Source organism: Diuraphis noxia, unplaced genomic scaffold, assembly GCF_037042655.1.
Source record: "Diuraphis noxia isolate RWA-SAM2 unplaced genomic scaffold, SU_Dnox_SAM2 contig0001, whole genome shotgun sequence".
NCBI classification, from domain to species: Eukaryota; Metazoa; Arthropoda; class Insecta; order Hemiptera; family Aphididae; genus Diuraphis; species Diuraphis noxia.
In genome coordinates, this window is record NW_028301711.1 from 42,738,358 (window position 1) to 42,751,852 (window position 13,495).

A 13,495-nucleotide genomic window follows, 5' to 3' on the forward strand; every position below is an offset into this window, starting at 1 on the left:
CTTACTATTTACGTCCTACAGGACAATATATGAAATAAAAAATTGTTTTAAAACTACTGATACATTATACATAATAATCATTTTTTAATAATTAATGGTATAAACACATAATAATTATTAGTATATATTTAATCTTAAAATTTAAATTATATCTGAAAAATGTTTTATGAAATTTAGAAATTAGAACCATTACTGTTCTATGTTAGAACTGCTTTAGATAATATACATATTGTGATTACTAAACATCACTTTATCAGGAAATGATAACAGTAGATGTTCTGGCTTCTTGAGTATCTTTATAATTATAATTTCATATTTTTATTTTTTATCGATTAAATGTTTTATAAATTATGAGGAAGTTAAATGTCTTATTTCAGCCACAATTATTTCATAAGTACAATTTGGTGTTCAATAAAACAATGTTTATCCGGTCAACAAACAAGCCAAATGCAGAATCAGTTACAAGACCTAACGTGTTACAACCATATTCTAAGTTTTTTGTCTTAGATTTTGAAGCTACGTGTGACAACGGGGCTAATTTACTAAAACCTCAGGTTCAGTATATATGGATGTAGAAATTAATTTACCTTCTTTATCGTAGGCGAATTAAAAGTGAGATAGATGATTAAATGTAGTAATTACTAATGAATAATAATTGTTTCCATACCTAGTTTAATTGTCTAATTCCATCTTCTAAACATTTTGATTAGAACAGATACATGTCTAAATTTTCTCAAAACTTCAGTTTTTTTGTCATTTCTCTATTTAAAAATTAACTTTTAATAGTATGATTAATTCCAATATGGCAATATATAAGGTTACTGCTATATTTTTTTTTAAGCTTAGGTACCTATATAGTTATTAAACAAATATACCCAACCAGTGGCGTCCACAGGTTTTCCACGAACCAGTGCAGTTATAACTATAGGGCCCCAAATTTTTTTGTTTGCATATTTGGCACTGCCAACTCTTTACACTTTATTCAACGATCTAAATATTCAGATGGACCAGATGAATAGTTATGTATTTATAGTGTCTGATCAAGAAACCAGAGTGGGTTCCCCGAATGTATGTAGGCCCCGGGACCTACGAGAAACCAGTGCAATTGCACCACTTGGTACCCTACGTGGGCGCCACTGTACCCAACCATATTAATTATGTATTCAAATTTGTTAAATACTTAAAAATTGTATGTCTAGAATCATAAAATCCTAATTTACAATATATATTAAGACAATTTCGTTATATCCAATACATATCAATGATAATCAGGTAAAATAAAGGATTTTTATAATAATAAATTGTTTTGATGTATCATATTAAAATTGTCTTTTACTTACTGTTTAACTGGATAATATAATATTAATAGTTCTTAATATATTTGTTTTAGGAAATAATTGAATTCCCGTGTATACTTGTAGAACTTAACATGACCAAAGGAGATTTCAAAGTAGTATCGTGTTTTCATTCATATGTTAAACCTATAATTCATCCAGTGCTGACAGAATATTGTACACATTTGACTGGTATTACGCAAGTATGTATTTCAAAATCAATGTTTCTTATGTTAAGCTTTGTAATTCAATTTGTTAGAATTACTATTAAACTAACTAAACTAATAAATAACTGACTGCGTCCGCGCAGTTTTTTTTGCACCATTGTTCTTAACTCCCAGAAATGCGTAATTTCGAAATAAAAATTCAAAAAATGTGCTGGGTAGCTAAAGTGGCCTTACATTTACTATAATATTTTTAAATTTTGGTTACCTTATGAGTCTACGTCAGAATCTGAGGTTGAAGTGTTTTCATTCGGTTCTAGTAGGATATCCTGAGGTAGCCAAGGTTTGAGTCTTAAATTGGTGGATCTTCTGCCGATTTTGTAGTGAAGTGCACCGTTAACATTGTGAAGTCTTTCGTGGCAATTTTTTAATTGTTGTGTTATCCAGGTAGATAGGTGTGGTAGGCCCATATCGTTGTGTAGTTGTTTATTTCTCATGAACCAAGGGGATTTTAGGGCTATTCTTAGAAATTTTACTAATAAATATACTATAAATTTTCCAGAACTTTTGCCCTGAGACCAGATAATATATATTCGGCCCCATAAAAACCCACAAAATATTATTTAAAAGATTATCAAAGATTTATGCATTATAGTATTATAATGTACAAAAAATACATTTCAATATAATTATTATAAAAATAGAGCTTTTAATTTCTATAACATAACAATTGTATGAATATATTTGTTATTCAATTTTTTTTTCTAATATTCTGTTTATATTTATGAATATTAGGATATGGTCTGTAATAGCCCACCATTTGATGATGTCTTCTTCAATTTTTGTAATTGGCATAATGATCACACTAATATGGAAAAAGAAAAATCCATTATCGTAACTTCAGGAAACTGGGACATTGGCAACATGTTCATTGAACAATGTAAATTGTTTCCTTCAACAATAAAAATTCCAGAGTTCATGTGTACTTGGATAAATATTAAAAAGGTATTTCAATATTCTCAACTAATTATAAATTTAAAAATAATTGTTTTTTTATTATTATTTTAATAGTTATTTGCTTTGACAATGGGACAATATCCATTAGGTATAAAAAGTATGCTTAAGACTACAAATTCAAAACAATTTGGTAATATTCACAGTGGAATTGGTAATATTTATTTAGAATAAATATAAATTGAGAATATAGTTATTATTATTTGTTTATAGATGATTGTGTTAACATTATTACCATTATGAACCAATTATCACAGAGAGGTTGTATATTTCAAGCTACTAACAAAATAATCAGTGTATAGATTATATCTTGTATACTGTACCAAACAAGTTAAATTAAAATAAATAATAGAAATTTTAATTATTTTTTTACCTAATTTTATTAATATTAATCAATTATGGATGGATTCAAGTGTTCAACATTTAATTTTAGTATATAAAATTAAAGGTGAGAAATTCTTAATTTCTTAATTTTTAAGTTTTAGTATAGCAGGATATGTATGAAATTTGAAATTTAAAATGTGAAATATATTTTATTTTCACCAAAGTTTCAATATAAATATTTATTTAAATGAAATTATAAATCATTATTTTTGTACGATATCATTTAGAAAGTTTATAAATATAGCAATACAAAAGTTTATTGTATAATGTATCCATTTATTTTTATACCTTTTGATTGGCATATGATAACAATATAATATGTAATTTACTAATCATTATATTTAGTGGGAAATTCAAACTGTAAATAAATTGTGTATAAATTACAAATAGTCAATACCTAGATTTTCACACAGTGTGATTAATATTTAGTTAGACAATAAATACTCTAGCATATAAATAAAAATTGTATACAGTTTGACTCACATTATCATAATAGTTCCCATTATGTTGTTTATTGATCATTATTAATTATTTTTAATTGCACACTTACAATTTCAATAGATACTATATAAACGTTTTATTATTATTTCTGACGATTACTCTATTAAATCAGTAAAATAATTATTGGTTTTCAAATTTATATTGTTGAAGTAAAATATTGTAAGTGATTTATGTTTTAATCATATCAATTTTATCTTCAATTATTATCATAAATTATGTCATAACTGTTATAAATACCAATGAGTTTGTATATAAATGTAAATTTTTGTTTAAAGTCATACTATAATAATGGATAACACCGAAGGTAAATGGCCTGAACACGTAGGCATACTTGCCTTAGAGATAGTAGTACCATCTAGATGTGTGAACCAGGCTGACCTTGAGCTACACGATGATGTATCTAAAGGCAAGTATACAATCGGTTTGGGTCAAGAGCGCATGGCATTTTGTTCTGACCGTGAAGATGTCGTCTCACTGTCTCTAACTGCAGTAAGTTTGTTGATGCACCGTACAAGAACAAGTATGTATAGATATTTTTATTCCAATGTAAATGTTTCTAATGATTTTTTATATTATACATTTAAATACAAATAAGGTTATTCAAATATTGGAAGACTCGAAGTGGGAACTGAAACACCGATAGACAAGTCCAAAAGTATCAAATCCATGTTGATGCGTTTATTTGACAACTGTAACAATGTTGAAGGTGTAGATTCGACCAATGCATGTTATGGAGGTACCGCTGCCCTTTTCAACTCAATAGCATGGTTGGAGTCCAGTGCTTGGGATGGTATATACCTACTATATAAATATAGAAGTTGTGAATTTATTAATTACTATCATTACATTTTGGGTCAAGACTTTTTGCATTTGCATATTTATTAAGAAGTCATTTATTTTTGTATTCCCTGTTATTATATCTTATGAGTAGTTAAACAGCGGTCAATAAGAAACAAATTTTAAGTTTTGTTTTGTAATTATAACATTAAAAAATCAAGAATAATTTAAGTCTTCGTGTGATGTCTACGTGGTGTCTATTTATAACATTAAAATTTAAAATTAAACATATTTGCTTAATCTCAAAAGTTTACAATTTAATGTTTTATTAAGCGGACGCCCTCGTTCGTGTTGTCTCTGTTTTACAAATGTACAACATAGCATAAACTATTTTGCGCAGAATCACTTAACTCCTTCGGTATTTATAGTAGGATTATGTTAGTTCCACAATGCATAGGGAAGAACTTTATCTGTGTCGTAGCTTTTTTATTTTTGGATAGCACTGACCAACAATTTTTAATAATTAAATGAAGAAAAAAATCATATGTTCTGAAACTGGTTACTTAAATTATATTAATGTTATCCAAATAATAAAAACAATACGACTCATAAAGTTCTCACTTCATTCTAGAATTTTGGTCAACTTAAGTTCCCCCACGCAACAGTTTTAGCTGTTGAGAATTTGTAAGGTGGAGGCGGCAACACATGTGGTCATGCAGGTGTGGTGTCTTCTTAAACCTCAGTGATCATTTTAGTAGTATACTAAGTTCCTGTCCTGAACACTTGTCTAATAAATTTTAAATCATTATAAATAAAACAATATTTATATGTTATAATGTAATCGATTTACGTACATCTATTTGTAGGACGGCTTGCTATTGTTGTTGCTGCAGACGTTGCAACATATGCTCGTGGTACAGCAAGGCCAACAGGTGGTGCTGGCGCAGTGGCAATGCTACTAGGACCCAATGCACCCTTGGTGTTAGATAGAGGTTCATTGATAAAATCATATAATTTTCATATAACCATAACATTATTTATTATTTTTACATTATCTAAACTTAATAAAAACATAGGACTGAGAGCTTCACACATGAACGACACATATGACTTTTACAAAGGAGATATGGGCACAAATTATCCAACAGTGGATGGAAAAGTATCAATCCGGTGTTATTTTGAAGCGCTTTACAACTGCTATTATTTGTACCGAAATAGGTTTTTGAAGAAATTCTCTGATACAGACAACAGCAATTCTAATAATCAGAGTAATACCTTAGTAAAATATAAGTATAATTTTTATTTTCATCCATTCTGTAAAGATCGTCTAAACTCAGATTTATTGCTGTAACTCTCTAATGGCAATTGATTTCATTTACATAATATTCATATAAAATTTTATAGGCCCTAAAAGTGTATTGCAACAGTTTGATGCCATCGTGTTTCATTCACCATATGGAAAACTAGTAAGGAAAGCGTTTACCTGGTTAATGCTTCATGACGTGAAGTTAGATGCTAAATGTTATGAGAATGAACCTGATCTGTTGAAATATGTGTAAGCATTATATGAGAGATAACTGAAACCTGATTTTTGATTGGGAGCAATTAACAATACATTGAACATCATTATTATCTACCTACTTTTTTTTTTAAATTATAAAAATTTGTTTTTATTTATGATTTTTAATAAATTCTGAAAATTCTTGGGCCAATCAGTTATAAAAATTCCAAGTATAATAACTACAATCATTTCAGTAATACTAAAACTTAAAATTAGTTTTTAAAATGTATTTATTAAGTCCGTTTGATTAAAAAGGTTAAATTGAAGACATCCCTAAAATTTCATGAAAAAACTAACCCGAGTGCCTAATAATTTACAAGATAAAAATAATTTTTTTTTAACACAAAAATATTTTTCATTCGAAATTTTTACATGAAAAAAATATTTTTAGATTCATAATTTAAATACAATTATTTAAAAACATTGTATTTCAATAAAACAAATCAAAATTTGGGATTGTATAGTATAGATGCATAATTAACCTTTGATTGTCATTGAAATATTATAAACTCCCTGTTAGAAACTCAGATATCAGTGTCAATATGTTATCTGATTTGGGCATTATAAAGGATACAGAAAAACTGTTTAAAAAACTTACTTCGCCAACTCAAAAATTACCAAAAAATATTGGAAACATGTACACAGCATCTATATTTAGTGGACTAATTTCCTACTTACTTAGGTAATGATACATAATAGGACTTTGATTGATTTTTAACAATTTTACCATAAAATGGACATAGGTGATATTACTGTAATTGATATATTAAATAAATTGAATTACAGTAAATCTACCAATGAAATGGCTGGGAAACGAATAGCAATGTTTTCATTTGGTTCTGGAATGTGTTCTTCATTTTATTCAATTACTATACGCCCAGGAGCAAAACTAGAATCCCTTATTAATTTATTGCAACATATTCCTGTGATGTTGGAAAATAGACAATGCACATCGACTGTTGAATTTGAAAATACACTAACAAACCGAGAGTTAGCTTACAACAAAGGTAGTATATCTATTAAAATTCTAAAAAATTATTACTCATTTTTATCATTTCATAAAGATACCTGAATAATAGTAATATTTTTTTCATGACTATAGTCTATAAATTAAATTATTTTTATTTGTTTGTAGCACCTTTTGAACCTACTTCAAATGTTGACAATTTGTTTCCAGATTCGTGGTACTTGACGCATATCGATAGTAGTTTTAAACGATATTATGCACGAAAGAAATAAGAAACTATGTTTAGAAGTACCAGATATTTTTAATGTCCTTACATGATAAATTACTTATGTATTTAATATTGGTTCAAACAATTTTTTTTGTTATCTTCAATTCTTTTTAAATTGTTAATGAGCTCTTGTATTTCATTGGCAGAATATTTCTGAAAAATGATTAAATTTAAAAAAAAATGTTAACTGTAAATTTAATTAGTAGAAAAATAGTTTTTAAGAGTGAAATATAAATAACAAAATTAATTAATTTTGTTTTGATTTGTAGGTATTTAAATGACCAGAAATATTGACATGATAAACTCAACTATCATAAATTAACAGGTCTTACTTATAAAATATGAATTGTAACATAGCAAAACATTAAGTTAATGCTTTTAGATACAAATTTAAATATGTAAACACTATAATAGTTACTTTAGAAAACTGAAGAAGTTGCTCTGCTATATTATATATTTTGTTCCACGAGAGAACAGCGTGTTCTAACCCAGCGTGGGTCTGTGCATCTTTCAGCTATCTGAACTTGTAACCCCCGGCAGAGTGTCGCATGAGGATGTACAGAAAAACTAATTTTAATCAAGCTGCAATGTGTTCTCTCTTGGAACAGTGTACTGTAAATTATGAGTTTACCTCCATTGTGCAACACATAAATATCAATACCCAGTCACTGTGAACAGTGTGTCAGCTTCTATGTCTGAGAATATTTAATAAATTCTTTATATTACTATACTTAATAGGTATAGAACGGATTTATATGCCCTAAAAAACCCTGAAATATGATCTTTAAAATATCCAAGTATACATTGAAAATACCATAAATATGCACTTAAAAATGTTGATGCATTTATTTAAAAAAAAATCATTAAATATGCTTTTATAACACAAATATGCTTTAAAATTTATATTTATTATTATTTATTTAATAAATGAGTACAGAAATATATGAAAATAAAAAAAAAATAATTAAAAGTTAAAAATGTACTTATAAATATATATATATATATAATTTTTTTTAACGATAGTCAATGGAGGTAATAAAATATTAGCAATTTTTGTTGATAAGAGAAGATAGGACTGACAATGTAAAATTTTTTTTATTACCTATTTTTATTTCTATAGAAGAAAAAAAAAATTTTAATTGTTATATTTGTGATAATATATTAATAATATGACCTATAATCAAAATATTATAGTATGAATTTACTAATAAAAATTCTCAAATATGCATAAATAAATTAGTGCATTTTAAATCACCAGTATGTGAAACAGATTTCTATCTCGTTTATCAATCTTTTAGACTAACCAAAAAAATTTGCAAAATGTATATAAATCCGTTCCTTAATAATAAGGTTAGGTTAATACGGTAAATTGATCTAATTTTCACCAAAAACATTTTGTTTAAAACAGTTTACCTCAAAATTATATCAAAATAAGAATAAGTTATGTTACCCAGCAAAAAATTACTCAAGTTTCTCCACAGTTTCAATCAAGATTGATTATAATATGAAATTTGTAGCTAGATAATATAGAACTGTTATTATTATAAATTTCAAAAGCTTTATTTGCTCCAACTTAGTTGATTTTAATAAATAAAATCTTTAACTGATTTAAAAAAAATCAAAAAAGTCATGTCTAATAGTCAGCCAAAATAATTTGTTAATATAAAATATATTAGTATTCAATGTTATTGTGCATGGTTTAATGAAAATATTCTTTTTTAACACAAATTAATGAAGAAAAACAATGAAATTAAGTTTATCACTTAAGTAATGAATTAAATTTTCAAGGTTTTTGATCCAACAAATAATTTTTATATTCTGTGATAATAGATAAAAAAATTTTAAAATTAAAAATGTCAAGCATTTTATTCTAATTAGAATACGTCAAATTTATAGTTGACTTAGCTTTGTTCTGATATAAAAAAAGAGCAAATGCCTACATAATTCAAATTCTAGTTATGATTATCTAACAAACATCATATCATGATTTTTGAAATAAATATTTGTAATTCATACAACATTATAAATGTATTCTTTTAGTTATTTAGTTGAGAAATCAGTGCTGCAGTCATGCTGAGGTCAGTTCATCACACCAGGGTTCCACAGTTCAGGCATAAATAGTAAATAAAAGAGATTCTACATAAATATATGTATTTCCTTAATATTGTAAAACTGATACAATTTACCGAAAATATATGTATTATTATTTTGTTGTTATCAAAAAATGTTCATATTGTAGAAACTTACAACATTCTACTATTACTTAAATTATTACTTTCAAAATATTTGTGCTAATCTTATGTTATTTATTAGTTCCAACTTTTTAAAATTTGTTTTATTATTAGTATTGATAAAAATGTTTAGACTTGGTAAAGATAAAACGCTTGAAAATGTAATACAAAATCATAAATATGTTGTTTTAATTTTAATTTGAAAATATTAGAAATATAATATTGGCATTCTTTAGTTAATAATGTATAACATTTTGAATTTGTTTAGCTGAAACTTGACAATTCTATACAATGTTTTCCATACATTCTTCATAAAATTAAAAAATTTCAAAAACAAATGCACAATTTAATGAATAAACATTTTAAGTTAAAAGTTTTACAGAATTGGATGTTCAAATAAAAAACAATGATTTTAGTTATTCTGCTGCTATTAAAAAAATGATGTTTATTGTAGGAATTTCAAACTTTTTTCTATTACATATACTTTTCTATACAGTATACAAAATGAAATTTTCAAAAATATTTAGTATAATTTTAAGGTATACCGTGAACCTATTCTCACACCGTTCAATAGTACAAGGGCATTGATTAACAAGTGAATTTGGAAGTTAAGGCAATAAAAATAAATTTTAAACGTCTATAATATGAACATTAATTATAGCCAGTGGCGGATTTAGCGTCGGGCAAAGTAGGCAGTTGCCTAGGGCGGCAATTTTAGGCCAATATTTTATTGAAAATATACTCTAGGTTTCTTTTTGATTTTCTTATGTATGGTGATTACTTTGAAGGATGGAAAATGAAAATGTTTAATATTTGTATAACATAATATTCTTGTTAATATAATTTCTTCATTATTTTATAATACTAATACATAACAATAAACGTCCAAGTAAATAATCGAACGACTGCCGGAACATATATTATCTAAATACTAACCATAGATAACATATTTCATTATTTTGTTTTTTACTAAGTCGTAATGGGGCGGCAAAAAAAAATTTGTTTAGGGGCGGCAATTGTGTAAATCAGTCTCTGATTATAGCAAACTTCTTAATGATGAGATACACTTAACACACTATACAGCAGAACAACTTCCCCAGGCTCAATTCTTTAAAGCTAGAGTGCTGTGAAATAGGCTTGAACTTGTAAAAATGTCAAATATTTATTTGATCGATATTGTGATAATTAATACCACAATATAAGCATTATAAACGCATTGATATTATTAATATTATACAGGATGTCCCACAGAGATCTGACATTCTGACAAATGAAATGACTTTTGTTCTAATCAATATTTTAAAAAAATTTCTTTTAAATATAATTCATAGACACTTGCGCTATATTTTTAGAATACATTTTTTATTTTTTAATACTGAAAATAAAAAACTTAAAAATTGATAAAAATTTTTTCTCCAAATATTCAATATTCAATATAGCCAATTTGTAAATCTGATTCTTAGAAAAATGTATATGGTAAAAACACTTATTTAAGTCAAATGGCTGATTTTTTAAAAAAATTTTAAATATCAATATTTTCGTTAAGTAAATTACGATCTAGTTTATGTTAGAAGCCTTGTAATTTCAAATAATAATAAAGTTTTTAAAAAATATTTTATAAGAACATTTTTAAATAAGTGCATGTTAAAATCTAATTTTTTTTTTTATTGTATTTATTTTAATAATATGTAATGTATAAACTATAAATTACTATAATTTAAACGAAAATATTGATATTTAAAAAAATTGTAAAAAATCAGCCTTTTGACTTATTTAAGTGTTTTTACCATATAAATTTTTCTGAAAATCAAATTTACAAATTGGCTATATTGAATATTTCGAAAAAAAAATTTATCTATTTATCAATTTAAATATTTATAATTTATTAATTATTTTCAGTATTAAAAAATTAAAAATGTATTCGAAAAATGTAGCGCAAGTGTCTATGGATTATATTTAAAAGAAATTTTTAAAAAATATTTATTAGAACAAAAGTTATTATACTTGGTCCGGCGAGAGAACGCACCTCGGTGGCGACCAAAACTCGTCGGATCTCGCGCATTCCCACCACTAACCAGCCCGAGCATCGTCCATCGTACGCGGTCGTCGTCACCTCCGACTTCGCCGGTCGTGAAAAGGCGCTGCGGTGCTCACCACTGGTCGCCGCGTGGTGGGAGAAATTCACATCGAGACGGCGGAGCTCCGTCATTTGGATGCGCAAATGAGGTGCGTTCTCTGTCAGAAATTCAGATCTCTGTGGGACACCCTGAATAAAACAGTAGATAACTTACAGATTTTTTTGGTAATACTCTTGGTTTTATTTCTTTTCTTATTAAATTATCTTCAGAAGCCAGTTTTTTCTGAAAAATAATTATCATGCATTATATTATGATACTATAACAAATATTGTGTGATCTATTGACTACCTAGAGTATAATTATCCGTAAACTTATATTTGTAATTTTACCAAAAATACCAATTTAAATCTAACATTTTCTGTACGTATTATTTATTTTATTGTTAGTCTTTCACAATTTATGAAAATCTTAAATTTTTGCTATGTAAAATCATAAAGAATAGATAAGACAACCAAAATTAAACAAATAGTTAGAAACTACACATAACAGCAGCATAGCAAAAATAAAGCAGTAGCTATAACACATTACAGTTATATAGCCTATTTCGACAATAATTGTGCATGCATACCAATATTAAATAAACATCTGTATATAACTAAACCTTATTTATAAAGTCACATAATTTACTTTCTAATGTTTAAATATAACAAAGAACTAGTCTACCAAATAACTATATCTTCAAATACAATATTAAAGTAAAATATGTCAACATTTACCTATCCAACAAAATACTATTTACTATTTAATCCGTAAAATATAATAATAATTAATTTACCTGTGTAATAAAATCATTGGGGTTTAAATTATGTCTAATGATTCCTGTATCTTGATCAATAGAAAAAGTATTTGATAATGAGTAATTTTCATTGATATTTAATAAAATATTTTCTAGTTTTAATACGTGATCTTCTAATGATTTTAGTTTTTCATAAATATCAATGTAACTATGACCATCACTTTTAATATTTAAAACTGTTTCTATGTTTGATATTCTTTCATAAATATCTGGTTTTAATCCAACAGAATTTATATTATTATTTGATAAATTGTAACTGTTTATGCTAGCTGGATCCAAACCCCCATTATTCAGTGGTCCTAAATTATTATACACTTTTGTTTCTGAAAAAAAAAATTTAATTTATATCAAATAAAAAGGGTATAAAAAATTTTATACTTTTTACAAAGCATTCAGAGCCTTTCTGACGCTTAGCTTCTATTGTATCACATGTTCTAGAAGCACTAGAATAATTCCTGCTAGATATTGGAGTACAATACATTCTGGTATTTCTATCATGATTTTCATCTCTCTTTCTCTTTAAGAAGTTTTCAATCCTATTGTTGACCTATAATAAAATATAATGATTTTAAGTTAACGAATACAATTTTTGAATTGTTTACTATTATAATACTAATGGTTGTGTGAAAGTAAAACTAACCGCAGCTTTAGGTTTATTTATTTGAATCTCTTCAGAATCAAATGTTATTTCATTGCCGTTCTCCATAGTTTTCAATTCAGTAGGCTGTACTTATAAATCTATAGACTTTATGCACTAATGTATTCTATATCCTTTAAGTTGATATTACTTCAAAGTAATATTATTATGATCGTACTTAAATCTTATATCGAAATTGTATTTCTAAACTTTAACGTAATGTATAAATATAAAAAGATAAATACCTATTAAATACTACATAGTCAATAGTCATGCTTATGGCAAATAATGCACACTGTCAAAATTATCTGTATCCAGTATTAAAAAATTTACAAATTAAATTTGTAATCAATATTTACATGTATGTACGTATGCGGAGTGCGGAGATTCTAAGGTTAATTTACGAGTATGAAGTTAGCTTCGATTGACATAGCCGTTGATAAGAATGTGTACAATCATGGCTTGCCTACACGAGCATTCGGCACAAAATATTAATTATTAATTTATTACGTACTCGTAAGGCGAAAAGTGAGCCACGATCGTTGCGCCAAGCAGCGGTTTTTCATTAGGGCTACTCATACAACCCATACAAGAGTCCAACTGTATAACGAAATTCGAATGACTAACCGAACGGTGGAATGACTGGAAAGTGGAATACAACTACAGCTGCAGCTGTATGAAAAGAAATTGGTCTCCAAAATAAGATTTTTTTCTATAAATATA

The 13,495-nt window shown here is 26.6% G+C and overlaps 3 protein-coding genes across 8 annotated transcripts; 2 read left to right on the top strand and 1 right to left on the bottom strand.

Moving 5' to 3' along the window:
- Positions 1-79: 79 nt before the first annotated feature.
- LOC107170413 (ERI1 exoribonuclease 3-like) lies at positions 80-2,873 on the top strand. 2 transcript variants are annotated; one of them, XM_089218318.1, is made up of 6 exons: positions 80-97; positions 378-554; positions 1,391-1,537; positions 2,294-2,503; positions 2,570-2,666; positions 2,726-2,873. In XM_089218318.1, the coding sequence occupies exons 1-6, from the start codon at positions 95-97 to the stop codon at positions 2,812-2,814; spliced, it is 723 nt and encodes a 240-aa protein (XP_089074444.1). In that variant the 5' UTR covers positions 80-94; the 3' UTR covers positions 2,815-2,873. The 2 variants fall into 2 exon arrangements, with proteins under 2 accessions (XP_089074444.1, XP_015376009.1); XM_015520523.2 differs by lacking the exon at positions 80-97 and having other exon boundaries at positions 136-554.
- On the top strand, positions 2,820-9,350 carry LOC107170412 (hydroxymethylglutaryl-CoA synthase 1-like). 5 transcript variants are annotated; one of them, XM_015520519.2, is made up of 9 exons: positions 2,820-2,960; positions 3,673-3,917; positions 3,993-4,187; positions 5,041-5,166; positions 5,251-5,442; positions 5,579-5,729; positions 6,256-6,417; positions 6,522-6,742; positions 6,871-7,217. In XM_015520519.2, exons 2-9 carry the CDS (start codon positions 3,686-3,688, stop codon positions 6,972-6,974), a joined length of 1,383 nt encoding a protein of 460 aa, XP_015376005.1. In that variant the 5' UTR covers positions 2,820-2,960; positions 3,673-3,685; the 3' UTR covers positions 6,975-7,217. The 5 variants fall into 5 exon arrangements, with proteins under 5 accessions (XP_015376005.1, XP_089074415.1, XP_015376007.1 ...); XM_089218289.1 differs by lacking the exon at positions 2,820-2,960 and having other exon boundaries at positions 3,217-3,917; XM_015520521.2 differs by lacking the exons at positions 2,820-2,960; positions 6,871-7,217 and adding an exon at positions 9,011-9,350 and having other exon boundaries at positions 3,653-3,917.
- Positions 6,984-13,424, bottom strand: LOC107170414 (MAP3K12-binding inhibitory protein 1-like). Its single transcript, XM_015520524.2, has 5 exons — positions 12,776-13,424; positions 12,514-12,682; positions 12,115-12,458; positions 11,493-11,561; positions 6,984-7,123 (listed from the first exon to the last, which is right to left on the bottom strand). The coding sequence occupies exons 1-5, from the start codon at positions 12,839-12,841 to the stop codon at positions 7,037-7,039; spliced, it is 735 nt and encodes a 244-aa protein (XP_015376010.1). The 5' UTR covers positions 12,842-13,424; the 3' UTR covers positions 6,984-7,036.
- Positions 13,425-13,495: the final 71 nt, after the last annotated feature.